The 27,190-nt window shown below is 40.2% G+C and overlaps 1 protein-coding gene and 1 long non-coding RNA gene across 2 annotated transcripts; both read left to right on the top strand.

The window, feature by feature from the left end:
• The first annotated feature begins 3,683 nt into the window (after positions 1–3,683).
• LOC145422611 (interferon-inducible GTPase 5-like) lies at positions 3,684–6,102 on the top strand. Its single transcript, XM_080294154.1, has 2 exons — positions 3,684–4,221; positions 5,471–6,102. Exons 1-2 carry the CDS (start codon positions 3,684–3,686, stop codon positions 6,100–6,102), a joined length of 1,170 nt encoding a protein of 389 aa, XP_080150280.1.
• A 7,888-nt stretch (positions 6,103–13,990) lies between these two features.
• Positions 13,991–16,661, top strand: LOC145422338 (uncharacterized). Its single transcript, XR_013903624.1, has 2 exons — positions 13,991–14,256; positions 15,951–16,661. It is a non-coding gene; the product is annotated as an uncharacterized LOC145422338 (long non-coding RNA).
• Positions 16,662–27,190: the final 10,529 nt, after the last annotated feature.

Here is a 27,190-nt window from a genome sequence, read left to right as displayed (position 1 = left end):
TCACATGTGTTCATATCACAAAGAATAGAATATGCATCTACTTAAATCAACTTCAAGTCAAATGGTTAAAAAAATAATTTCACACACAAAAAAAGAGCTAGAAAATTCACCACACTGGGAAGGGTGAAGACAACTGGGTCGCCCGGCCCTGGCCACGAGGTGTCCCTTATTTATTTTTCAGGGAATTGGCAACCCTACTTGCCACATCTGTAAAGACAACTTAAAAAAAAAAAGCTTGTACCTTGTAGCTCCTCATTAATCAGGAACTATGGATTAAAGTACTGTAGTGTACTGTAATACTGAAAAAAATGTAAGAGAACAACTTCAGATCCTGAGTGTGTGAGGACAGAAGAATCAGCTTTATTTCAATTTTGAGGGATAAAATTTATATTTGAGTTTGATGGTTCTGTTCTCTTTCTGATTACAGGAGCTGCCCTCAGATTCAGACCTCAGCACCACCCAGTGACAGCAGACAGATCATCCAACATGTTCACATGTTAACTGCAAAATGAACTGATGAAAACAATACAAAGGTTAAAGTACCACATGTGCTGTAATGAAAGCTGCAGCTATTTTATTGATAAAGTTAAAGACAAAAAAACAAAAGGATTAATCACTCATGTAACTGTGTCACTATATATCAGCATTAATAGGACCTCAGTTTTTATCTCAGACCTGCACAGCTTCTGATTTAAACACTTGATGTACTCAGCTGTATAAAGAGCACGTTTGAGTTTCTCTAACACAATTAAATAAAACCCGATGAAGGTCAAAGGTCAGTTTTCAGTTTTTTGCAGATAGTGTGTTTTTTACCATAAAATGATTCAGAGTTATTCATACCAGAGTAACCAGAGAGGATCATATCTTTTTAAATATATAACTTTCTACAGGACTGAATATAATATCTTTATGTAAAAGTCCGGAGCCTCTGGGGAGTATCTGAGTATTTATAACATTACACAAACCAAAGGTCTCCATCACAGTGTTCATGAAATGCTGGGTTTATCCATCTTCTGGGGCGGGCCTACAGAGGAGTGCTGAAGATTTCCCTGTGAGGGAGCTGCTGGTGAAGATCACGAGTCCTGCTTGATCAATGCGATGAGCTTCAGTGTTCCTGGTGTTTCTTAAATGATGCCTCTTTCAGTGGGTCAACAGAACTTCTGGCACAGGACAGATGTGATGAAAGAAAGGGAAGAAGTTTCTCCAAACCTCTGGACCCAGAAACCCAGCTTGGTCCTGATGGTCTCCCTCACTAGTTTCTCTCCAGGGTGAATGTAGCTGTTATACATAATATGGATTATTATTAAATAAAAAGAACAAATTAGACTACACTACTGAAACGTTCGCTGCTGTTTTTAAAGTTTCCTTGTTACCAGGCTGAAGAGATTTAAACAGTTTTAGATCCATTACACTCACAGTCTTAAATGTTAAAATCTCAAAGAACAGCATTATATTTTTGATATTAACAGTAACTCTGGGCTTCTGTGGAGTGTGTAGCCGATCTCATTGCTGTCTAAAAATGGATTAAAAAAAAAAAAACATAAGAAGTGCCGAATCCTTCAACAACACAGACTATTAGAGTAGCAGCTGTCTGTGTGAAGCACTTGCTGCAGGGTTGCGCCATGAATGTATTCAGCTGCCAACAAAAAGCAGGACTCAGTGCGGGCAACTGCCATGAGTCTGATGATGTTGGGGTGAGACAGTCTCCTAATAAAACAGAAACATCTCCGAATAAAAAAACAAAAAAAATCACATTTCACCACTGTCGCTAGCTAGAATGAATTAGCCAGACAAAAATAGTACTGATTTGGTTTCGTACAAAACTAGCTTTCCTTCTCTGATATGTAACTTTCACAACATAACCGCAACTTAATATAACACAACTGTGGCAAAAATATGAACAAAAGTTAAACTTACCTTGTGTCGTTAGGAGCCTGAACCGCGGTAAAACTCCGGTGAGGTCAATGACCTTACGCTCTCCCACTGTCACACGTTGATGACGTATTTGGAAATCAATTCGGGTGGGACATGACAACACCGCCACCTGCAGGAAGATTTTCTCTCTGGTACCTTGTGTTCTGAGACCTGATGTGAAGAGAAAATTGTAGAAGGCAAAGGAACTCAGACTCAAGATATCTTATACATGTGCACACATGGACGATCCCCCCCCCTCATCGCCCGATCCATCCTGCAGCAACGTGTGCAGGATGATAACTTTGTATGTATAGAATTCAGACATTCCCATAAAAGGAAAGAAAGAGAGGGGGAGCGCCAGTTTGTCTCGTATGTCACCGCATTCCTCTACACATATGGCTTCAATCTCTCTTCCTGTGTTGGCTCCAATTCACAACCTCTTCTTCCTTTAAATGAAGCTACAACTAAGCATAATCATAAAATTAAAAATCTTTCACCATTCCCTCCTGTTGTAGCGAATTTAAAGAATATACATCAATGTAATTCAGACACAGACCCTACATTGTGAGTGCTTTCGGTCTGGTCGTCATAAAATGTGTATCATTCAAACATAATCATTCATCACATTAGTTTCATACTCATCGTCTTCTCCTTCTTCCTCATCTGGCACAGTGACATATGCAACAAGGGATAATGCATGTAGTAAAAATACAAAACATGATAAGTATCATGCCAATAAACATCAAAACCTTAAACATCAATGTTCTCCATGAGCCACTCATAAACCAATTCCACCAATTACTTTGTGAATTTGCCCAATCGGTTACCTGTGCCTGTTGAACATTTCTAAGTAATTGTAGAGCATTTGTCATATTATCAGAATGCACATTGTCTGAAATATATGTACAACAAGTTGTATTGAACAAAACACACAGTCCACCCTTTTCTGCCAAGATCATGTCCAGGGCAACTCGATGTTGCATAACAGTCATTCTTATAGCATCAATTTCCTGATTTTGCTCTTTGTTGATGGTGGTCGATGCATTTAAAAACAGCTCAAAACGATAGTCCAATAGTCAGGGGGTCGCTGTGGTTTAGGACAATTCCTGAATATTGATCATCTGGACTGGCAAAGCTTGTTGTGCATGTCACTTAAGCATAATCACAAAATTAAAAATCTTTCATCACCTGACAACTTTTTTTTTTTTGGAGAACTGAGACCTGACAATTTTTTATCTGATACCTGACAACTTTTTTTTGTGAACTGAGACCTGACAATTTTTTGTCTGATACCTGACAACGTTTTTTTTTGAGAACTGAGACCTGACAATTTTTTTGTCTGATACCTGACATGTTTTTGTTTTTTTTTTGAGAACTGAGACCTGACAACTTTTTTCTTGAGAACTGACGATGTCCTAAAATGTACACCGTACATGTTGAGGCTGTCATTTTTAGCATCTATGTGGTTGTTAAAATCACCCACAATAATTATTTTATCTGAGCTAAGCACTGAATCAGATAAAAAGTCTAAATATCAGATAGAAACTCTGTGGCCTCTATGGATTAGGTGCATACGGCCTGTTCTTTTGCTCCTTTTCTATCCACTGGTAGGTGTCTTGATGTCAGGCTTTGCAGTTAAAAATAATGCAGTGATTTTAACAGCCTTTTCTATTTCAGGATCACCATGGAGGTTTATCTGCAGTAAAAAATGATCTGAAGAACAACAACATTGTACAGTCATTGTATTTTTCTTTTATTTAAGGATCAACATGGACATTTTGTGTGCCTCAGTCAGAAATGATCTGCAGAACAATGACACTCCTACAGCAGTTTCAAAGATTAAAGAACTTTTAGAAGACCAAAAGAATATTCCACTAAATATCGCCATCACAGGAGAAACTGGTGCCGGTAAATCCACCTTTATTAATGCCTTCAGAGGCCTAACAGATGGTGACGAGGGAGCTGCTCCAACTGGTGTTGTAGAAACCACCCTAGAGGTCACACCGTACCCCCATCCAAACTATCCCAAGATTACTTTATGGGATTTTCCTGGATTTGGCACCACCAAGTTTCCAGCTGATGAGTACCTGAAGCGTGTTGAATTTGAGAAGTTTGACTTCTTCATCATCATCTCAGCCGATCGCTTTAAAGAAAATGATGTAAAGCTCGCTCAGGAGATTCAGAAGATGAAGAAAAAGTTCTACTTTGTTCGCTCAAAGATCGACAACAATATTCATGCTAATGAAAGAATGAAAAAATACAGTAAAGAGACGACTCTTACACAAATACGGGAAAACTGTGTTCAAGGTGAGTTTCTATTTTATCATTTATACTGTAGTGAATGCAGGTGCTTTATTACTTTTTTATTGTTTCCATGAACATTTGAGTCATGCTGATTTTCAGAAGTTTATCTGTACACCTTTTTTTTAAAAACAAAACAAAACAACAGATCAATAAATACATTGAGTGCTCAAAACGTGCGGCTATCCTAAATGGGCGTTCTTAAAGTCAGCAAAGAGGCAAAGAGGCACAGAAAAGAAGATCAGACACCAGCGAGGGAGGACAGACGCAACAACATTGTCATCCCCTATGTAGCCGGCGTATCAGAGAAACTCAGGAGAGTTTTCTCCAAGCATGACATCCCAGTGTATTTCAGACCCAGCAACACGCTCAGACAGAAACTGGTTCACCCGAAAGACAAAACGCCAAAACACAAACTTAACAATGTGGTGTATGCTGTACAGTGCAGCGAGGAATGCCCAGACCTCTACATTGGAGAGACCAAACAGCCACTTCACAAGCGCATGGCACAACACAGAAGAGCCACCTCCACAGGACAAGACTCAGCAGTCCATCTGCATCTTAAGGATAAAGGACACTCTTTCGAGGATGCCAATGTTCACATTTTGGACAGAGAGGACAGATGGTTTGAAAGAGGAGTGAAAGAATCCATCTATGTCCACTGTGAGCGACCATCTTTGAACAGAGGCGGGGGTTTACGACACCAACTCTCTGCCATCTATAATCCAGTTTTGAGATCCCTTCCCAGACGCCTTAACGCCCACTCACATCCTGGGCCATCTGACCTCAGGAATTCGCATGATAAGGTGGGGCCAGGTTTCACAATGAACACACCCGAAACTCTGGCTGATTGGGACCCACACCCAGTTTCACACCTTGGCTCAGGCGATTAGAGGATCATCAGGGGGTCCTTTTGTCCCTCTGTGGGGGGTCACTCCCACTAGGTTTATATCTGGGACTCTCCACCATTTGACCTTAGAACTGAAGAAGCTTCTCGGATGAGAGGTGAAACGTCTTCAAGCAACTTAAAGAAGTCCAGACACGTTTCTTTGCAAGCTCCTTTGACTACGATGACCTGGATGACTGAGAACCTTCACAGACACATCCATTAGTCCCCACTTCCCTCCTTCCTCACATAATTTGGCCTAATGTCTCTGTGTTTCCCCTCATTACAAACAAGTGTGACCTTCAATGTTTCATATTTAAAATCATTAAATCTGATAATGAATCACATTTCATTTGTTTCATAACACAGGTCTTAAAGAACAAGGCGTGGAGTCTCCACAGGTCTTCTTGGTGTCGAGTTTTGAGCCCCACCTGTACGATTTCTCTCTCTTACAAAAGACCTTAGACAAAGAACTTCCTGAACACCAGAGAGATGCTCTGCTGTTTGCCACATCCAGCATCAGCTTGGAGATCATCAACAAGAAGAAAGCAGCTTTTCAGTCCAGAATAAAATACTATGCTGCTCTGTCTGCAGCTGCAGGAGGTGCTCCAATTCCTTTACTTTATGCAACGATTGACCTCAGCATGATGGCTGCTGTTGTCACAGAGTATGTAAATGTGTTTGGTCTTGATAAACCATCACTGGAGAGACTTGGTGCCAACACAGGTGTGCCATACTCTGATCTGTGTGATGTCATGAAATCCTCACTGGCTAAACAAAAAATAGATAAAGGTCAAATTATGAAGGTGTTGACCTCCTTTGCACAGACAACTGTATTACAAGCAACAGGGGAAGCAGCCAAATGGATTCCAGTATTTGGAATCGCAGCAGGAATGAGCTTGTCTTTTTGCACAACCTACACCGCTCTGAATTATTTCCTTGACACGCTTGCTGAGGATGCTCTGAAAGTCTATGAAAGGGCTCTGAGTGTGAATAAGTAAATGGCAAAAAACAATCAACTTCAACTTAGACACAGCCTCAGCAGAGCTCATTTCCTTAACTTCCATAATGTAATTTCTCCCAGCTTCATGTACTCAAATTTCTTTTCCTTCACATCAATACAAAAACAAAGCCGATCATATTAAAATTGAGTGATGACAACTGTTGAGTGGCCATGACCTTCAAAGTGAACTACATTCTTGTTAGTAGCAGATGTAGTAGATGATCATCATGTGGGTGTTTTTCACGTTTTAATGAAGAGTTTATGGTGTAATGTGATTTGTCTGTGCCTTGTTGACTTTAAATTATCGTGTTCACTTCCCTCCAGTGTTCAGTGAGGAACACAAATAATAGAGATAGGAAAAGTAATGTATAGCACCATCATTCCTGTTTGTTATTAATAAAATGTTATTGATGAACATATATTTGGTTATTTTATTTCTCTCTTAATCAAACCGTAGTTTCCATCAAAATCCAACTGATTTATATAGCACATTTAGAAACAGCAGGTTTGCCCAAAATTCTGTCCAAAAACAAAACAAGACATAAAAGAAAAGATCAAACCACTTACACACTCACATTAGATGAAATACAATAAAAGGAGCATATAAACCTACAATGGTCCAAACACTATTGAAGATGTGTTTTAAAAAGAGACTTAAAAACATGGAGATGCCTGTCTAATATATAAAGGCACCCTTCCAGGGCTTAAATCTGGGACTCTCCACCATTTGACCAACTGAAGAAACTGTCAGGGTTTGCAAGTCAAGCCGTGTGGAGATGAGAGAAGGACCCAAGGACTGAACTTACAGAAACAAAGGGGGCACAGAGTAGAGGGACCAGAGTGACATGAGGAGCAAAGGAACCCAAAACCTAAGAACTAGAAGTACAAAATAGAAACCAAAACACTAGTAAACATGAACCAAGTAGAAACCACAGACTAATCAAAAATAATTATACAAAATCAAAACACTGGGTCACAGATCCAGGACCATAACAGTAACACCACCCAAGGGCTGGAAGGCAATGAAGGGAGGACAGGATGGGTGAGACATATTCATGCCTGTGTACCAGTTAAGAGACGGCAGCAGGTTTTTGAACAAGCAGAAGACATGAGAGGGATGCTTGGCTGACTCCAGCATGAAGTGCATTGCAATTGTCAAGCCGAGTTGAGATAAAGCATGTATTATTTTCTCCAAGTCATGCCTTTGCTATTTGCCTTTACTGGAAAAGGTTTTTTTGGAACACAGAATTGATTTGCTCATTAAATTTAAAATCCAAGTCCAAATGACTCCCAGATTTGTGACATGCTTTTTGATAAATGACCCAAGCCAACCATAATTAATGAGTGGGTTGCGTGAAGTATTATTGGGCTAATTACCTCTGTCAAAGCTCAAAAGGTTTAATGCCGTCCAAGCCCTGACATCTTCAAGGCAGTTTAAAAGGAGTTTGATGGAGCCTGGATTATTAGGTGTTAAAGATAGGTAAATTTGGCAGTTGTCTGCACAGCAGTGAAAGGATAGCTCATGTTTTCTAAGAATAGAGCCCAAAGTACAAAGAAAAAAAGAGAACCAAGGATTGATCCCTGAGGAACCCCACAAGAAAGGGGGACTGAGGTGGACAAAAAATTTTCAACATTAACACTGAACGTTCTGTCACTCAAATAGGAACAATGCCAACCCAGTGTTCCAAATGAGAGATACGAATACTGTGGTCAACAGTATCAAACACTGCAGTAAGATCTAAAAGCACAAGAATCACAGAGCTTCCACAATCATTTGCTATTAGAATGGCATTAGCATGCATTACCTGACATGTAAATATAATATGGCCAATATTATAGTTATTATATTAGTCATTAGTTATTACAGCAGTGAACTTGAACTCTGTGCCAAACACTGAGCTTCAGTAAAGATTCAAGTTGCATTTATTTATATTTCCTATCACCTTAAATCTTCACTCAAAGACAAGTATCTTTGACAGTGTATATACAGATGTATTATATACAGTGTTGGGTAAGTTACTTTAAAATAGTAACTTAGTTACATTACTAGTTACTTCTCTCAAAAGTAACTCAGTTACTTCAAGTTACTCGTTACTTTCAAAGTAACTAGTTACTAGGGAAAGTAACTTTGGTTTTACTCAGAATTCTCTTGTTAATGTGTTTCTTCCATAACTTTGCCAGTCTTCTAGCTTGCTTACTTGCCACAAGAATAGAATAGAATAGAATAGAATTCAACTTTATTGTCATTGCACATGCACAGGTACAGGGCAACGAAATGCAGTTTGCATCCATCCAGAAGTGCTTTAGTGATATAGATATAATACAATATATATTAGCAATAATATAGATATGTGAGTATATTACAGAAATGGGTCTATTATGGTATGTTATAATGTACACGGTATGAAGTATGTTGTGAATATTCTATAACTATAAGTATGTACAGGCTGTAGTGAGTACAAGCTATGTGCAGGCTATGAACAGGATATAAATATGAAAAACTATACAGAATATGAAATAAATAACTTAACAGAATCTGAGATATACACAAGTGCACTGTGCCACATACCAATAGAAAGGAAAAGATAATGTGCATATTTCCACGAGAGAAATCCCACGCCTGGACCGTCATTGACTGCTGCCATGATTCTAGCCTACGTCACAGCGTCATGTGCGCCTTTTACATCCAACACAAAAACTGCAGTCGTGGTGCTTTGATTGTACTCAGAACTCGGAAATTCTGCCTTCTATTAGATTATTCTGTTATTATATGTTACCTTATATATGTAATCAAAGTAGTTGAATTAGAATACTGCTGTAGATCACATTATACCCTTTAATATAGAGTGTGTGAGCTGTATGTAGTGTAGTTCTCATTATACTTTTGAGTTAACAGAACATATTCACATATTAGTTCATTAGATAAATGTGCATCACTCTGTATCCTTGATCTGCTGGGAATATGTTACACTGTTTTCTTGACATGCTTAATTGTTGAATCATGAAGAGAAGGTTGTAAGCAGGAGACTCTGTGTCTAAAGACAGGGGAGATAGATAGACCACATTCCACACCCCCACCTTACAGAAAGCAGAGAAACAACTGCCGAGGTCATAACTTAGGCGCTGTAACAGAGAAAAAATGTGATGTTTTGGCTTTTACGACTAGCTGGAGGCCACTAGAGACTATAAAAAGCTGAGCAACCCGTCACCATTTTGAGACATGTGCCTGACCCTCTGGTAGCATCTCTCCCGTCCGGACGTTGTAATGCTCTTATTGTTGAATTCTATGGAAATAAATGATTGTTGATTGAGCATTGATACACCGAGTATTGTCCCTCCTTCAGCCCAAAGATTCAAAGAATTGGGAGATTTCAACAACTTGGTGCCGTGTGACCCGGATCTTTGGTGTGCTGAGGAGGTGTAGATTTGGCCTTTGGTGAGATCGTGGGGCAAAGTGAACAGAAGGCCGGCCTAAAACAGAAAGGTAAGCACAGCCTGTTGTATTATAAATACCAAATGTGCATATTGGGCTTTCCAAATTAATCTGTTCGCTGAGTCACATGTATTTTCACAGTAAATTTGTCGGTGTCTGGTTTTTGGCGCAAGATACTAACAACATAAGTTGAGGCTGAATTCCAGTGTGTTAAATAAACTGCTTCTACCGAGATACTAATAACATACTACGTTGGACTAGTTGCAGTAAACTGCTTCTACCGAGATACTAATAACATACTACGTTGGACTAGTTGCAGCCACTTTACCTTCCACATTTAATTTTGTCTAATACTGGCTTCTGTAGCAATAATACGTTAGAATTTCTTCTGAAGACGCGGCCATTAGTCCAGTACATTGAAGTCGAGGTTTGTTTATTTTGTTTATGGTGTCAGTGACGTCCTGGCTTTTGCCGGCTATGAAATAGAAGTTGATTTAAGGAAAAGCAGATGCTGGCTTCACGGTGCAGTTGAACACTGGCAACGCGAGAGCGAAACACGTCCGTAGGTTTGGTTTATGATACGGCGTGTTCCGGTGGTGCGGCCGTGAAGTGCAGTAGTGGTTGGTGCTAGTTTTAGTACATTGGATAGAGGTTTGACGGTGGTTTGTGGCGTCAGTCGAGTTTTAAGGGCTGCGGTCATAATACAAAGTAAAATTTTAAGTACATAGAGCAACACCTGGTTTATGATGTCAGGTATAACTTCGGGGATGCAAGCATCACTTTTATGATGCGACTTTGCCCCGTTGTGGGGCAGAGAAAGGGGTATTTTGGTCTATGGTGCAGTGTGCTTTAAGAAGATCTAATAGTTGAGCTCAGAGGTTTCTGTGCAAATTTCTGCTGATGAGAGGCGCTCTCTGTGTGTCACACTGATGGTGTAACGCGCTGTGTGTGTAAGGCGCGCTCTGGCTGTGGGTGAGGCGCGCTCTCAGTGTGCTTTTTGTGTGTGTGAAGTCTGAACACAGTGACAGTGACGGTTGATGTGTTTGATTAGGAGGACATTAGAGCAAATACACATTTTAGGATCAAAGGTTGATGCCTAGTGTACCTGTGGAACATTTTGCCCTAGGAGTGGCGACCCTCCTGTCCGTGGACGCGTGGCCAGGACCGGCGTCGTCCGGGTGCCGAGGTGGTGACTTGGGGAGGTGAGGGCCCCCGCATAGCTACGGAAATAACACTGGAACGGCCGTGTAATCACGGGTTCACATTTATTCCGGACTAGAACAAGACACATTTTGCGAACAAAGGTTGAGTCTAGATTAGTAAAGAAATATAAAAAGGTTGAATTCCTCGTTTCAGTGGTTGAAATTGTTGTGTGCCTGTCCCCTGACGAGTGTGAAATTAAAATAAAGAGGGAATTTGGAGCCACATAGAGATAGACGGGCATAATTGGGTGTATTACTCTGTGGTGTAATAAAAATAAAAAGGAGAGATAGTAAGAGGTGTGCAGTGGAGAATTATGGAGGAGTACAGAGAGGAATGTGTTGGGAGACTGGCGTACAGTTTACGCTGTCAAGGTAGGCGGGTTGCCTGCTTATCTGTTTAACAGTGATGAAAATGAAATTAAATAAATCTCTTAGTGTGTTAATACAGGAAGCTGCGGACCTGGACCAACTGCCCCCACAAGCACAGCGGCCGAAGCAAAATTATAGGTAATGGGAACCACACCCAGCACGAATCAGCAGCTGTGAAAAAGACAGCAGCGAGGAGAGAATTAGAGGAGAAATTAAGAGAAGTTTTAACACATAAAATTGGGGCCAACGGACTTGTGGAGGTTGGGAAGGCGTCCGGAGCATCACAACAAAAAGGTGAAACAAAAACACACACAAGCAGAGAAATCTGAGAGAAAGGCTCCTTTTAAGGTAACGCCTAGTTTGAGAAAAGATAAAATTAACCTGCTTTTATACAAATGCACATACACGCAATGAAGAAACAGCTTACACTCATGAACACGTGAAGATTTTCCAGCAAGGTTAAAGAAAAATTAACATACTTAAATGATGAAGTCTATACATTACTGACAAAGAAACCCTCTGGGTTGCAGGACAACAATTTAACTAAAAAAAAAAAAAAAAGGAACACTGATCTAACCAACCAGGCAAGACACAACAAATTTAGTGGTTAAAAGATTCAAATTGTGACATGTTTTCTGTTGATTGATTAATACAAGTGATTACTGAATGAAAGAAAATTCCTTTTTTGGGTTTTTAAACATGATCTTAAGAATTTTAATATGTACTTGTGTTGTCCTGTCAACTTGGTGGGTTAGGAGTTGATTATATCGGGAGAGAAAAAACAAAAAAAAAAAAAAAAAGGGGGAGAGAAGGCTGACACAGGGCCTGGTCCCGGTGTGTCTCCCCTCTGAATAACACAGCCAACACAACATCATTTTCCTGTTCGTTTGTTTTTGTTTTGTTTTGTTTTTGTTTTTCTGACACAGGGCCTGGTCCCGGTGTGTCTCCCCTCTGAATAACACAGCCAACACAACATCATTTTCCTGTTCGTTTGTTTTTGTTTTGTTTTGTTTTTGTTTTTTCTATACATATTTAATTACAGGCTGCTTTGCCGGCCCTGAAAGCCGAGGCTGACTGGACTCCTGCTCTCCCCCATACGTGACACTGACCAAATGCTGCAACAGCTGGACCCACAACAACGACCTGAGAATGTCAACAGACCTGCAGGAATGTGATCTCATGCAGCCGAGACGGAGAGCACTAAACCTAAGGCCCGTTTCACTACACGGGGGAAAATTCCCAGACTGCGTCAGCTGACAGAGCTGTAAAGAGACGCCCGCCAAGCCCGAATGAAAAGTAAGGCCGAGCGAAAGAATGCTGACCTTGATCACTTTGCATTCACACTGTGCAGGACAGTGATGGACCAACACGGATGATCGGGTGGCGAAAAAGGGCGTGACCGAGACAAGAGGAGTAACTGAGGACAGAAGGCACCTCAGAATGGACAAAAACACAGAAGAAGATGCAGGTTTCACCTGCGGTGAACATCGACACTGGAGAAAGGACTGCCCCAATTGGGGTCAGAACCAGGACGGACTGAATTTTGAGCAGCAGCAGCAGCAGCAATGGTCGCAAACAAACTGAAAAGGAGGGGGGCAGGACCCCAGGGCATGCTTCAGGCCGTGGTTTACCCAGAACACCAGAACAGGAAAGTGATGAACACAAACACCCACACAAACACACACATCTACATGCACTGACTCAGAATGAAGAGAAACACACACACACACACACACACACACACACACACACGTCTCCAAACACACAGATTCAGAATGAAGTGAAATACACACATGAACACGTGCACTCGTTGAGTGAGTGAGAAATGACACACACACACATATACACACACACACACACACACACATACACACACACACACATTGGAATGCTGATTCACTGAGAAGTGATCCACATACACACACACACACACACACGCTGATGCAATGAAGAATGCTTTGCTTATGCTGATATGCAAAATGCTGCACACAAACATCCCAATGCATAATTTTTATGAGGAGCCATTGATTACTTAGAATGTGTTATATGTCACCTAGAAGGCATTTATGTAGATTTTAGGAATAAGCTCTAAAACGGTTTGGTTATGAAAACAATGTCTGTGCGTGATGTCTGTTTATGGCTCAAGGCCTTGACTGAATTCTTTGCTGTGCTTCACACAGCCCTGATGAGGAACAGTGGCACAGAGTGAAAATGATGAATTAATAGTGTAAGTTTAGGTTGGAGTATGGCATTTTCTGTGATTGAGATTTAATTCAAGGAGGAAACAAAAGGTGTTACGGCACCTGAGCTTCTCATTCCCACACAATATTGTCCCGGCAGGAAGCAAAATGTTCCTGTGAATTTCTGGTTGATTGTTTGGTTTTGTTTAGCGCTAGTTTGATGTTATCAGTGAGCTTTGGCTTGTGTTCTTTCTCGTAAGCGAGAGAGGGATAGTTTTATGCTTGGACATGTCTGCAACGGGCTCTAGTTTGTGTTATTTTAGTAGTATTTTGTTGGTTATGTCTGTTTTCGTTTTTGTTACAGTGCACTGAGATAAGAAAATCTGAGAGGTGTGATCCACCGGTGGTGATATGTTGATATTTTGTGAGTTTATGATTTAACAATCAGCTCTTTAAACCAGGCCTGAAAGATTGAAATTTAAAGCGCTATGAAATATTCTTACAAAAACAGTTGCAAAGTGTGCTTCTCCATGATTGTAATTGGCTTGGGAGAAATTCACTTATAGGGAACACTGAGAAGTTCTGAGTCTAAAAGGATTGCACCGAGTCAATCCGGCCCAAAAAGCAACAAGGAATTGTTTTCCTTTAAAATGATGACGTCATCTTGCTGGTGATGGACGCTCGAATAGGTTGCGTGTGAGACTCCATTATCAGCAACATCTGGTATGAATGTGTATGGAGGTATGCATGTGAATGGACTGTGATGGACTGACGACTAAAAGTTTTGACTGACTTGATACTGAGACAATGACTGCACCAACTTTAGGATTAGTAAATGCCAATAAACAATTCATAAACAATTCACCCAGCCGACAAGAGAAGGGTGGATGCTTCGCTTTGTTTTGTTTTGTTTTTTCAGGAGCAGGAGGATAAGAGAGACTGGAGGAGGAGACTCTAGCTTCACATAAGTATGAACTGCAGACTTAACACTGTGGTTGCTGATTTTGAGTTACCGATGTTTGCATTAAGAAAACTGTGCTATATTAGCTGTGTTTTGAGTAAGGTATCATGTTATATTATTGGGAATGCCAAATGCTACAGTGGAGAAGACTTTTGATACCACTCATGACTGGAATATGTTATTATTAACCATAGCAGGCCACTGTAAAAAGTCAATTAAATTTTATAGAGGAAAATCGCCAAAATTGAACAATACCTATGAATGACTGGCCACATTCAGAATAGAGATATGCAATAATAAACATTGGTCCACGTGATTTAGGTTCTCACTTGAAATAGTAAGTTATTAAATGTAGAATATAATCGACAGGGACATTTGATAGGATGTGGTACTGAAAAAGAACAAGAGCAAAGTAAATAAAGAAAATATTGTGTTTAGTTTGGATAAATTCAAATTAAAATGTACCATTACACTCAGAGGATCAATATGGAATAAAACATATGCAAAATTTGTAGGAAGTACATGACTGATAACTGTTCTGTCCTGAGCGTTTGTTTCCAGAGCACCCACTTGACCACACCAACAGTTTCTCGCCACCGAGGGGGGGTACTTGCAAAAAGAATAAAATAAAAATCTGAGTTTAACAAAACATTTTAAATGTAAATATCAAGCTTACCTTTCTTTTTCCATGAAATGTGCTTGTGGGCACGCCAGCCATTTTGAAAAGGTGGGCAAAACAATTGGCAAGGCCACACCCCCACACATGTGATATAATTTTAAAGGTACTGTTGCCCTCTCTAAGAAACATCAGGACTTAGAGGAGTGGCAAGTAGAGTATGCGAGCTACAAGCAAAAACTAAAATGTGTACTACAGTGTGCAAAAATGAAATACTGGGTCATCAGGGGGTCATGAGGGACATTTATAAAACTAAAAGTCCCACTAACCTTAAAGTGCACTTGAAAAGCTCACACAAGAAGGTTAACCTAGCTTACCTAGAAGACCTCATCAGGGGGAGCACACTCCCCCTCCTTGAAGAGCTCACCCACTCAACCCGCATCCCCAGAAAACAGCTAACCCCAGATAAGGCAGTGTGATGTATCCCGAGACAACAGGACTGGGACATCTAAATAAAGGTGTGAAACAATCGCCTTCAAAAGGTTATCAATTCACTTCAACCAAAATTAGGACCACACGGTGCGGCAAGAGTTAATAGTTATTAGTCTCAACACCCAAGGATAACCAGAAGAGCATGACTGATATGATGGAACTGGGATTTTGTTACACTTAATTTTTGCAAAAACACAAATAAAACTAAATTGAAACTAAGGATTTTCAGAAAATAAAAACTAAACTAAACTAGCAAACAATTGGTAAAAACTGATTAAAACTGATGAAAATTGCAAAACTATTACAACCCTGGTCCAGACTAAGATGGTGTTGGACATCTTCAGGGCAGAAAAGGGTTGGTGTGACCAAGGTGTGGTTTGGCTTGTTGTATGTACATTTCAAAATGTTACAGCTCTGGATGGACCAGTTACCAGGGCATGGAAGGATGACAGACTTTATTACATGAGGAGAAGGGACATTTTCGGGATCGAAGATCCTCAGGGATGACAAGGCTGGAGCAACGGTACTTGAGAGAAGAATTTCTGATACTTTCTGAGATATGATGTCACCAACCTTCTCTTTTAATTGTCTAGCTCCAATGAATTGACACATGGGAGTGTGTCAAAAAGGGGGAAGTTGAGTCCGAACATCAAACAATGGTTTTATGAACATCTTATGACGTTATTTCTGTGTTTAATAATTTAGCTATGGTAAAACTTAAGCTTATAATGTGTTAGACTTAGAAAGGGTTCACTAATTTTTGATTTCTTTTACACACACATAGATTATGATTAGAATAGGTCCTGAACATAATATTTTAAACCAAATTTGAATCATTAGAACAACAATGGATAACAATATTAGATTATCAAGGCTAGGGAGAGAGGTGTTTTGGTTTTCTGTCTCTTGCAGAGAAAGGAAGAGACACCAGACGGGGACACGGAGATGTGAGGACCCTTCACAGCAGAGACAGATGTAGGGACAGCCGAGACAGCAACTGGGGTCAAGTGTCATGACGTTTGGGCTCCTGGAGAAGATGGATCCCACAAACACAGCAATAACCATGAAGGGGTTGGCGAAAACCAGGAACACCAGACCAACGAGGTTCGAGAGGCTCTTGGCAAAAAGGGGGACACGCCGGTGAACCCAAAACACACAGATCCTTGTTTGAAATCGGGGCAGAATAATCCCCAGAACTGTGCAATGACTAAAGGGTGGTCTAACCCCGGAGGTCGAAGAAAGAAGCTGAGAATCACCCAACTGGAAGACACTGGTAGCTGCAGCAATAAAAATAAAGGTTAAAAGCTCCTTAGACAGAGGTTCTAGTCTAAGTACATTTGAAAGGTATAAGGTGGCATTAAAATGGGAGTGGAAAACTGGAGCACCAAAATAAAGCTGTGGGAGAATTGGAGAGTGATGGGAGAGTCATCTGTAACTGCTGTTATGGTTGTAAATCTAACTTTGCTTGCATCTGAACTGCGTGAACACAGAGGTCATCCCACATATGGTCCACCCGTTAAAGGGGGACAGAGGGCCTCAGGATCAAGAAAACCTGGACCTTGCGACCCTGGAGTGCATGTTGTAAGTGATCTCTTTCAGAGATCAAAAGGGGGAATTATTAGATTATTCTGTTATTATATGTTACCTTATATATGTAATCAAAGTAGTTGAATTAGAATACTGCTGTAGATCACATTATACCCTTTAATATAGAGTGTGTGAGCTGTATGTAGTGTAGTTCTCATTATACTTTTGAGTTAACAGAACATATTCACATATTAGTTCATTAGATAAATGTGCATCACTCTGTATCCTTGATCTGCTGGGAATGTGTTACACTGTTTTCTTGACATGCTTAATTGTTGAATCATGAAGAGAAGGTTGTAAGCAGGAGACTCTGTGTCTAAAGACAGGGGAGATAGATAGACCACATTCCACACCCCCACCTTACAGAAAGCAGAGAAACAACTGCCGAGGTCATAACTTAGGCGCTGTAACAGAGAAAAAATGTGATGTTTTGGCTTTTACGACTAGCTGGAGGCCACTAGAGACTATAAAAAGCTGAGCAACCCGTCACCATTTTGAGACATGTGCCTGACCCTCTGGTAGCATCTCTCCCGTCCGGACGTTGTAATGCTCTGACTGTTGAATTCTATGGAAATAAATGATTGTTGATTGAGCATTGATACACCGAGTATTGTCCCTCCTTCAGCCCAAAGATTCAAAGAATTGGGAGATTTCAACACTTCTAAATAGGAAGATGTAGGTAACACCAGACTGCAGATGAGCTGCATACAGAGCTGGACTGGGACAGAAAATCGGCCCGGGCATTTTGACTAGAGACTGGCCCACCATTATAGGAAAAATCATAAAGCCTTTGAATGAAAATAAACACTGTTGTGACAGTGATGCACACTGTTTTGATGGTATATATGCATCAATCTATCAATCGTTTGTTGTAAGATTCAGATAATTATTTTTTAAAAGCTAGACATTTTAAATGAGAATAAGAAAGAAAAGTATTTCTTTGTGCCCCCCTTTCCCTGTTAATGCCCTACATGCCCCCTGGCAACACTTTGCTAGATCCGCACCTGCACAGTTACCAGCTGTCAGCTACCTAAAAAAGGATCCTGGTGTTACAGTGGGGCAAAAAAGTATTTAGTCAGCCACCGATTGTGCAAGTTCCCCCACTTAAAATGATGACAGAGGTCAGTAATTTGCACCAGAGGTACACTTCAACTTCAACTCATTCATGTCACCTAAAAGGTAAACCTGTTTCTCCATCACCTGTTCAGCTCTGACGATTCAGTAAGGACATCTCCTGGTTTCATCTTCATGTTTCCCTCTCACCAGATAACCAAACCATATCATGACCAGCAGCTTTACAGCTGTGGCTCCAGCAAACAACAGCTGATACTAGAAATTAATATTAAATAAATTCTAACAATAGCTGATCAAGCTTAAACGTGCTGCTGTTGTTTAGCGCGACATCGGCTGGTTTCCTCTTTCGGCGCAAAGTGAGCGATAAACACACAAGAGAGCCGATCAGCTGATCATTGATCAGTTTTCATGATTGAAGCAGAAACGGGAGAGGGAGGGGGAGAATGAAAGAATAACTCCAGCTTTGTGTCTTTTTCATTGTAGCTGAATTACGGCACGAACTGTTCCTTTTCACCTCAATAAGAAACGCGTAATATTTTCTCTGAATACCAGGCGGGACGGTTGGCAACTCTAATAACTTATGAACAAAATAAAGTTCAACATCATTAACTTCATAGCACCCACCCAGCTGTATAGAAACTCCGTCATGCTAGCTAGCACGCAGTACAGAAAAAGTCAGAATAACGAAAATAAACTCCACCTAAACTTGGTTCATATCTGACCCAGAGAGACTGCAGGTCATAACTTCTTACCTGAAGTTCAGTTCACACTTGGACCGGCGGCCGCCTCGGGTCTCTTTTCCTTCTGCGTCCCCTTTCCTTCATCCACCTGCTGGCCTCCACCACTTGCTAATGTTACTGAATCTGTGGAAGCTCCGCGATAGCCACCACACGAAGTAACGAGTAACGAGCCTATCTAAATCCCAGTAACGACTAACGCGTTCCTGATTTTGGCATAATAACTAGTTACCGTGCTTGTTACCGCAATAATAACGTAGTTACTGTAACGCGCTACTTAATAAGGCGTTAGTCCCAACACTGATTATATATAAGAGACAAATGTTGTTCCTTCAGTATGTTGGCATTACTAAATTTGGCTCAATGCTTACATATATGTGTAAAAAGAAAATGTACGAGCTGTGATAACTGTGTCTGATAGAATGAAGAGTAGACTGATATATTGAATATTCCTTAATTGGGTGAGAAAATCAGACCATGTCATAACTGCTTTAAGTCATACAGAATAGATATCAGAGCTTTAAACAGGCTGACGTCTGCTAAATGGGTCAAACTGGGCAGAAAGTATACAAACACATAACATCCTTATAGAATATGATGTAACACTATAGATCAACTTAGCTCAGAATATATAAAGCATATAAACAATTACAGCAATATGATGCAACAAACACAGCAGTGCTACTAATCCAAAATACTCAAAGCTTCATAGAACTGAAACAAACATTTATTTTTAGCTCCATTCTGCTGCTGATACATACTTTAGGTTTCTGAACATTAAACTTGTTGCTGCCTTTCATAGTGTGTAACTTGAAGGCCCTGAGTACTTTCTCCCACACTGAAAACACTGGAATGATAACATTATTTGAACATTACCTAATAAGACTGATTCAGGACAGACAGTTATGTTAAACTTTTCTAGCAGTCCTTCACAAACAGCGAACAGTCTGTCTATTCTCTCCATCTGTCAGATGCTGCTGGCTCTTCCTCCTCCTCTTCCTCACACACTGCTGAGTTTGTCCTGGTGTATCATCAGGGGTGCAAAGCCTCACAGCTGATGTGCAGCAGTGGGTCCCTCAGTCTGTCCTCACTCTGGACACTTGCAGTTGTCACGCATGGAAATCAAACGTGTGATAAGCTGCAGGATTCAAACACAAGTGTAACTTATAAACACATGTTCATACTTTTATTACACAACCAGAGAGAAAGAAACAGAGAGAGAGTGCAGGACAGACAGACAGGTGGCAGTCTCAGGTGTATACACTGCTACACAACAGCACCAGAGAATGAGGATTTAGTGTTTGTGTTATTACAAGTGCTAAAGAAGAAGAGTTCCCAGATGGTACAGTGGACACATGTGTGACTCCTGTGATTATTATTTTTATATATACAATACACTGTGTCCACAAATGAGTTGGTGCTATGTGTTTTGAGGGTCCAGCAGTATGTTTGGGGTGAAATTTTTAGGGTTGACGTAATAGCTTAGAGGGTTTTGCAGCTTGCTTACACGCCGATAGAAGGATATTCTCTGGACCAAAGGGAGGAGGATGGCATGTTGTTGGTTAGATCCCCGTCTGCTGCTGTCTGCCTGCCAGATTTCCAAGTTGCTCTCCGAGGCATCCATTGGATGTATAAATACATGTGAATGTCAGAGAGAAAGCATGCATAGAAAAAAAAAGTACTTGTGTGAATGAGTGAATGAGGCTAGTTGTGTAAAGCACTTCGACTGCTCAGAGTAAAAAAGAGCTACGCAAGAAGAAGTCCATTTTCCTTTTACTGGCCACAAAATACTTGTGGTATTTACTGCAGTATTATAAATACTGTAGGTATGGGTTTTTTTTTTAATATATTTGTCAAACACATCAGTTGATCATAGACTGCTTAGTAGGTGCAAAATTATCTGTTCTGTTTTGGTTTTTTTGGGGTTTTTTTTACCAGGCAGCAACTTGCACCTGTGCTTCAATACGCCCTCTAAAGGAATGCAGACAATGTAGAAAATAAACAGTTGTCAAAACAACAGAGACCAGGAAACACAACAAGCAAATGACGTCAGTGAAATAACACGTTCTACAGCTTTGAAGTTCAGAGAGCATGACTGATGATCAGATATTTACCACTGGCGATTCCACTTCCTCACATAGCAAATACTTTTTGGTACTTCATACCAATACCAAGAAATATGACATCTTTGAGTATGGAGCCATTTCTCAAGAGAGCAGCAATTATTTGTTTTAAAAGGAAAAGATAAAAATAATACTGTCAGTCTGGAAGTGCTAACAGAGCATGGGAACAGTGAAAGCTATTATCCACAAGAACCTTCCCGGGAGAGGCCAGGCTACCAAAATTGCTTCAGGAGGTCACAGAAGAAATTATGTATGCTGAATAATTAATGATAATTGGTGATGCAGAATTGGCCCTAGGTGTGAACGGCTGCTTGTGCCTGTTGTCTGTCTGAGTTAGACCTGTGACAGATTAACAACCTGTACTGGGTGTACTCTGCTGTTTGCCAGCTGAGGTGAGCTCTAGCCTCTCTTTAGAATTGGATAAGCAGAAGAGGATAGGTGGAAATATGTTTTCAGAATAATAAACATTGCACTGACATGGTGTATAAATTAAATCTTTTGTTCCATATTTAGTGCAGCTCTGTTGTGAAAGCACAACCCTCCTCTTACAATTCTTGTTAATCAGCTGGTTTGCAGATATGACCTCCACATGGAGAAGACCGGTTGGTTTAGATTGTTGGGAAGCTTCTTCATTCGTCACTGTCTTAGGAGTTTTTCTGATAAACATATCAGTATCGTATCAGTCTAGAGCCAAATCTGGGACTCTCAGCCACATCAATCTGCACTGAGGGCAGACTGTTTGGCTACTGAGTTTGGTTCTGTCTCGATTCTGTGGATTTGTTGGCCGGGGAATGCCTTGGTGTTCCCCTGGACAAGCCTGGGGATGGGGAGAGGGACACAGGATACAATTACTGGGGTTTGTAATATGTAGTTTTATTGTCAATGACGACTAAATAAACAAAAATGTCCTTTGACCCTAACTTTTGTCAATCAGCTTCCATATGGTCTTGTACTGAACATTGACAGCATGAGAGATAACGTGGGAAAGTAACAGAATAAACGATTAAACAAAGATGTGCCAATACAATGAGGAATAAAGGAAATTAAATAAAATACAAAACACAAAAATATGACAGTGGCCTCTGTCTGTGCAGAACAAAATACAAAGAGCTAAATCACACAAGGCTCCTTTAAAAAATGTCAAAATCAAATCAAATCACTTTTATTGTCACGTCATATGTGCAGGTACACTGGTATAGTACATGCAAGTGAAATTCTTGTGTGCGAGCTTCACAAGCAACAGAGGTTATGATATGAATTAATTTTCTTTTTTTCGGTACTGGTACAAGTTTTATTTTGTTGTATTTATCTGCGACACCTTAAAGACTGGTCCGTGGCGCAAAAAAGGTTGGGGACCGCTGCACTAAACCTTTCTATACAACATGGACATAAAACGATTAAACTGACCTTTCAAAGACAGGTCTTCTAACCAGCAAACCAGTCTATGCTGCTGTAGTCTTTACTCTAGCAACCCAAAAGATACCAATGTTAGCATTACATTGGCTACAGGACACATATAAGTGAGAACACAACTCAACAACCCCAATCTGTGTAGACTGACCTCCACCAGCTCCATACATCAGACTCACAGCTGCATACGGTCCTTATCATCACTGGACTCAGGTAATCCTTCATCATTTGATCAAACTTTATAAGTTCTGTCTGTAAAATTAAATTTACTCATATTCCATCTTGTGACATCTTCTCCCCTGTTTGTGTAGTTTTTAAGCACAAGATCCCTTGTATAGTCATAGGCCTAGTTAATTGTTTTATACAGTATAATGATGGTGTCGAAATAAGCCAATGTGAGTAGATTCCAAATAGATCCAGACAAGGTGGGCCTGAAATAGCCCACAGCCACCTCTGATCCCGGCTAAAACAGTATCCATCTTGGATCTGTCCTTGACAACTAACAGATATAAAAATCACACCAAAAAATGATTGAAGCATCTACATCTACTGGGCTAAAATAGCTAAAATAGTTTGATATCATTCATGGGAGATTTGTTTGGAATATACTCATCAGATTATAGGCTAAGAAGTCATTTCCATACCAGAAAATACCAGAAATACACCTGGTTTGGGTTGACTGGCTGAGAATGATTTGGTTGATTTTAAGAGTAAAATATGTCAATACTGAATTTCAGAAACTGTACCTTTTAAATCTTATTTGACATAATTTAATGACTAGATCTGAATTTGTGTTCAAATTTCAGCATGACATGTAATCGGATTACAATCAGATTATCTGCAGCTGCTTTTAAGCCACCTAAAATATTTTTATTCATTTGAGCTTCATCTTTGGTCAGATATTCAAATAATGTGACAGTGTGCCCAATTACAACATGACCAATGATCAGTGTGTTCTGTGTCTGAAGTTTTATACAGTTAAACTGAAAGATTTAATTTTGTTGTGCCCAGCCTACTCTGGAGTTTTAAAGCTCCTTATTACCTGCCTGTGTTAAATCATATTGAAGATGCATGTGTAACATATGTGGACTTTGACAGTGTTTTAAAAGGGCTACAGTTAAAAATGTGCTAAAAGTGTGTTAAACTTTCAAAATAAAATCTCCCCAAATGTAGAGTTGCAATAAATATTACTGGATTTCCTATATAAACATCCACTGTCCTTCAGTGGGTTTCATTTCTGACAATTATGGTGTAAACACAATACCTATATTATCTTACAAAATAAAATCCCCCAAACCAACCAGTGTTTAGAAGATTTCTTTCCTTCACTGGCAAACAACCAATTACAGCACAAAAATAAATATCTCTAAGCATAAGGGTCTTCTAGGTCAAAACAACAAACAAAACCCTATCTAGCTTAAAAAACAACAACAACATTAAATGACTGTTTGCTTGTAGACAGAGCAAAGTACAAAGGCTGAGCTCCCCGTTTAAACACAAAACAGGAGAAAAAGGTCTAAGACAAAAAAGGCAGAGAACCTCTACCTGCTTCCACTGTGAATCACTACAATTGCCTTTGTAAAGACACACCTTTACTCACACACCCAAAAAACAACACACCAAGCTTCACAAGTTTACACAGTTTAAGGGAAAAGGTGTGGCATTTTGAGATCTGCAGTGGCTGACTGTCACGGTTCTGGGTCATGTTGACCCAGCTTTCTGTTTTTCATGCTTTGGTGTTTTTCAAGATTATGATTTATGATTTGATTTATCAGTGATACTGTTTTGATTATGATTATTATTTAGTAGGCTTTGGTCAGTGTCAAGTCTGTCTCTCTCTGTCTAGTCCGTGTCTTAGTAAAGTGTGTTTTGTTTCCTGTTTTACTTTGAAGGTTCTTGTTCCTGTCTGATGTCAGTGTTCCGGCTTTGCTCTCCCTGTCTCGTTAGGTCTTATTTCTCCCAGCTGTGTCCCCCTTCCGTCTCTATTCCTTGATGACTCCCTCAGTGTATTTTAGCCCAGTGTGTCTTTGTGTCAGTGTCGCGTCGTTAACGTCTGTTCACCCTCACTTGCTGTGTGTTCATGATTTCCAGTCCTCCTGCATCTCAGTTTAGAGTTTTGTCAGCTTTTGTGAGTTTTATTTTATGTTGAAGTTTTATTCCAGCAATAAAGCTGCATTTTCAGTTGAAACCTCGTTTCCTAAGAGTCCTGTATTTTGGGTCCACCACTCCTGCCTGCCTGCCACACAGCCGACCATGACACTGACAAGCTGCAACTCATCTCAGCTGTGGTAATAAGGCAGACCTGAAACACAGGAGGAAAAAAACTCTCACATTTGGAGATGCCCAGAGGTCAGTGATCATAACAGGCAAGCTGTAAACACTTGAGATGTTAAATATTATTCTGCACTCACTAGAGTGGAAAGCTAGTTCCTGGCTTTGCAGATTACGTAACAGGTCCACAGAAAACATTCGGGAGTCAGAGCTGTGATACTGAAATGAAAAATACAATGTTACATTTCTGATGTAACTAACTTGCTTTTACACTATCCAACACTGAGTCATGAATTATATTCTAAAAAACACACAAAAACATAAACCAATCTCAAACGCTTCACTCACTATTTGCCCCAGGTATCTAGCAGTTAACTACATTGGATTACATTGGAAATGCCATAGACGGACTAACGTGTCAGCATCGTGGCTGTGTTCCTCACACATCAAAGTGTCTCACACACACAAAAAAAATCAACACACTCAGAAACACTGTGTCGAGGATCGGTTTGTCTGAACAGAGTCACCTAAGCTTCATCCATCACATCACTGTTTCAATACCCGATTCAGTGGTTTATAAGGAGTTGAATCATTGGTGGGATTTGTGCTGTTTTTCTGATTTTGTGCAAGAGAGCGAACCAGCGGGTGACATAATCAGAGTCATGGACCCAGGAAGAGAGGATGCTCTGCCTATTCCTAAATATAAACCAGTTCACCAGACAAAAATACCACAGAGCAGTTTCTGTTCTACACACCTGTGCTTATCACATTACATCAAACACTTTGCATTAAAATTATTTATGCTGGAAGATACAAAAAGTCTGTTTCATCATTTTATTAAATATGATAAATATAATTTTCAATGAAGACGCCACATCAAAAAGTGCTAGGTCTCTTTACTACGGTTCGGAGCCGCAGACCTGTTTTGACAGGTGTAAACAGGTGTGTAAACGCGCGAAATAGTTTTCTATACGAGATCGCTGCAAAAAGTGCAGCCTTACCTAACGTCCACTTACTGTTACTCATTTATATTAAGATTTAAACATCTAGTTGGTGTTGGTATCTGGTACTGTCATTGAGTAACGTACGGAATATGTTACAAAATACATCTTGGGGCATGTAGTCTGTAATCTGGTGGAATAGATGTTAAAAGTAACCTTCCCAGCACTGGCTGTAATATTCTTGCTTAGACTTACAGAAACAATCAGAAAGGAAGGACGTGGGTAAGTGTTTCATTGTGAACAGCAGAGCATAACAATCTCCAACTTTTTGTTTTTAATTTTGTTATAGGTTGGTCAACCATGAACTCGCCCTGTAACAGGCACTTCTGCATTTTTACCACTAGGGTGGCAACATTTCAATCAATTCACTCAATTACATTTACAGTGGTCATATGCTGCATATGGTGGTCACACAAATACCAGTATCTAATGATCACGTACAGTGCTGTGATCTACAACACACCTCAGGCTCGTCCCTTATAATCTGGTAATGTTTTAATGCTGCCTGTGGAATTTATCCACAATTTATGAGAGAGGATGTCACCAAGCCAATAAATGTTACAGTACACAAATACATTGTGGTTAATATGGTAAGTGGAAACACATACAACATAAACACTGTCATCACAGACAATAGGCTGCACGTCAACAGCCTTTACTGCAACCAGACCATCACACCATGACTGTACTGAGTCAGGTGATCCGTATTAACCCAAATCCCTTTTTCTGCTTTCTCTCTTCACTCTTTTTCCACTAATCCAATGGAATTGTCTACATAAAACAATTCATGCCATTTTAATCAGCATAGCCTGCTGTGTTTTTTTGCTTTGCTTTTACTAATGTTATTATTGTTGATTTTAGGTAACTCAAAATGGTTCTGTAATGGCTGCACTGCTTTATCCCCCTTACATTAAAACCATATAGACCCCCCAAAATTAAAAACATTCAAAAGTAGATACTGTATGTCATTATAAACTCTGCTGTCCAAGTTAGTGATCTAAATTAATAGTTACATTATTCTTAAAATAGTGTAACTCTACTGTAATCTAACTTGAAATGCAAAGTGTACAGGTAGATATATATATATATATATATGTGTGTGTGTGTATATATATATGTGTGTGTGTGTATATATATATGTGTGTGTGTGTGTGTGTGTGTGTGTGTGTGTGTGTGTGTGTGTGTGTGTGTGTGTGTGTGTGTGTATATATGTATGTAAAAAAAAAACAAAACACCCAGCACGCCCCTGCGGGCGGTTTATCCTTCAAGCTCGGGTCCTCTACCAGAGGCCTGGGAGCTTGAGGGTCCTGCGCAGTATCTTAGCTGTTCCCAGGACTGCGCTCTTCTGGACAGAGATCTCCGATGTTATTCCCGGGATCTGCTGGAGCCACTCGCCTAGCTTGGGAGTCACCGCACCTAGTGCTCCGATTACCACGGGGACCACCATTACCTTCACCCTCCACATCCTCTCGAGCTCTTCTCTGTGCCCTTGGTATTTCTCCAGCTTCTCGTGTTCCTTCTTCCTGATATTGCTGTCATTCGGAACCGCTACATCGATCACTACGTCCGTCTTCTTCTGTTTGTCTGCCACCACCATTTTGTCCGTCTGTATCTGGAAGTCCCACAGGAT

The sequence above is a fragment of the Astatotilapia calliptera genome, chromosome 19, assembly GCF_964374335.1.
Source record: "Astatotilapia calliptera chromosome 19, fAstCal68.1, whole genome shotgun sequence".
NCBI lineage: Eukaryota > Metazoa > Chordata > Actinopteri > Cichliformes > Cichlidae > Astatotilapia > Astatotilapia calliptera.
This window is presented reverse-complemented; position numbering and strand designations above follow the sequence as displayed.

Bases quoted from the DNA above. Each gene is read 5' to 3' on its own strand.
- LOC145422611 (XM_080294154.1), top strand. From the start codon at position 3,684: ATGGACATTTTGTGTGCCTCAGTCAGAAATGATCTGCAGAACAATGAC. The intron at 4,222-5,470 runs GTGAGTTTCTAT...TTCATAACACAG, and splicing joins ACGGGAAAACTGTGTTCAAG to GTCTTAAAGAACAAGGCGTG.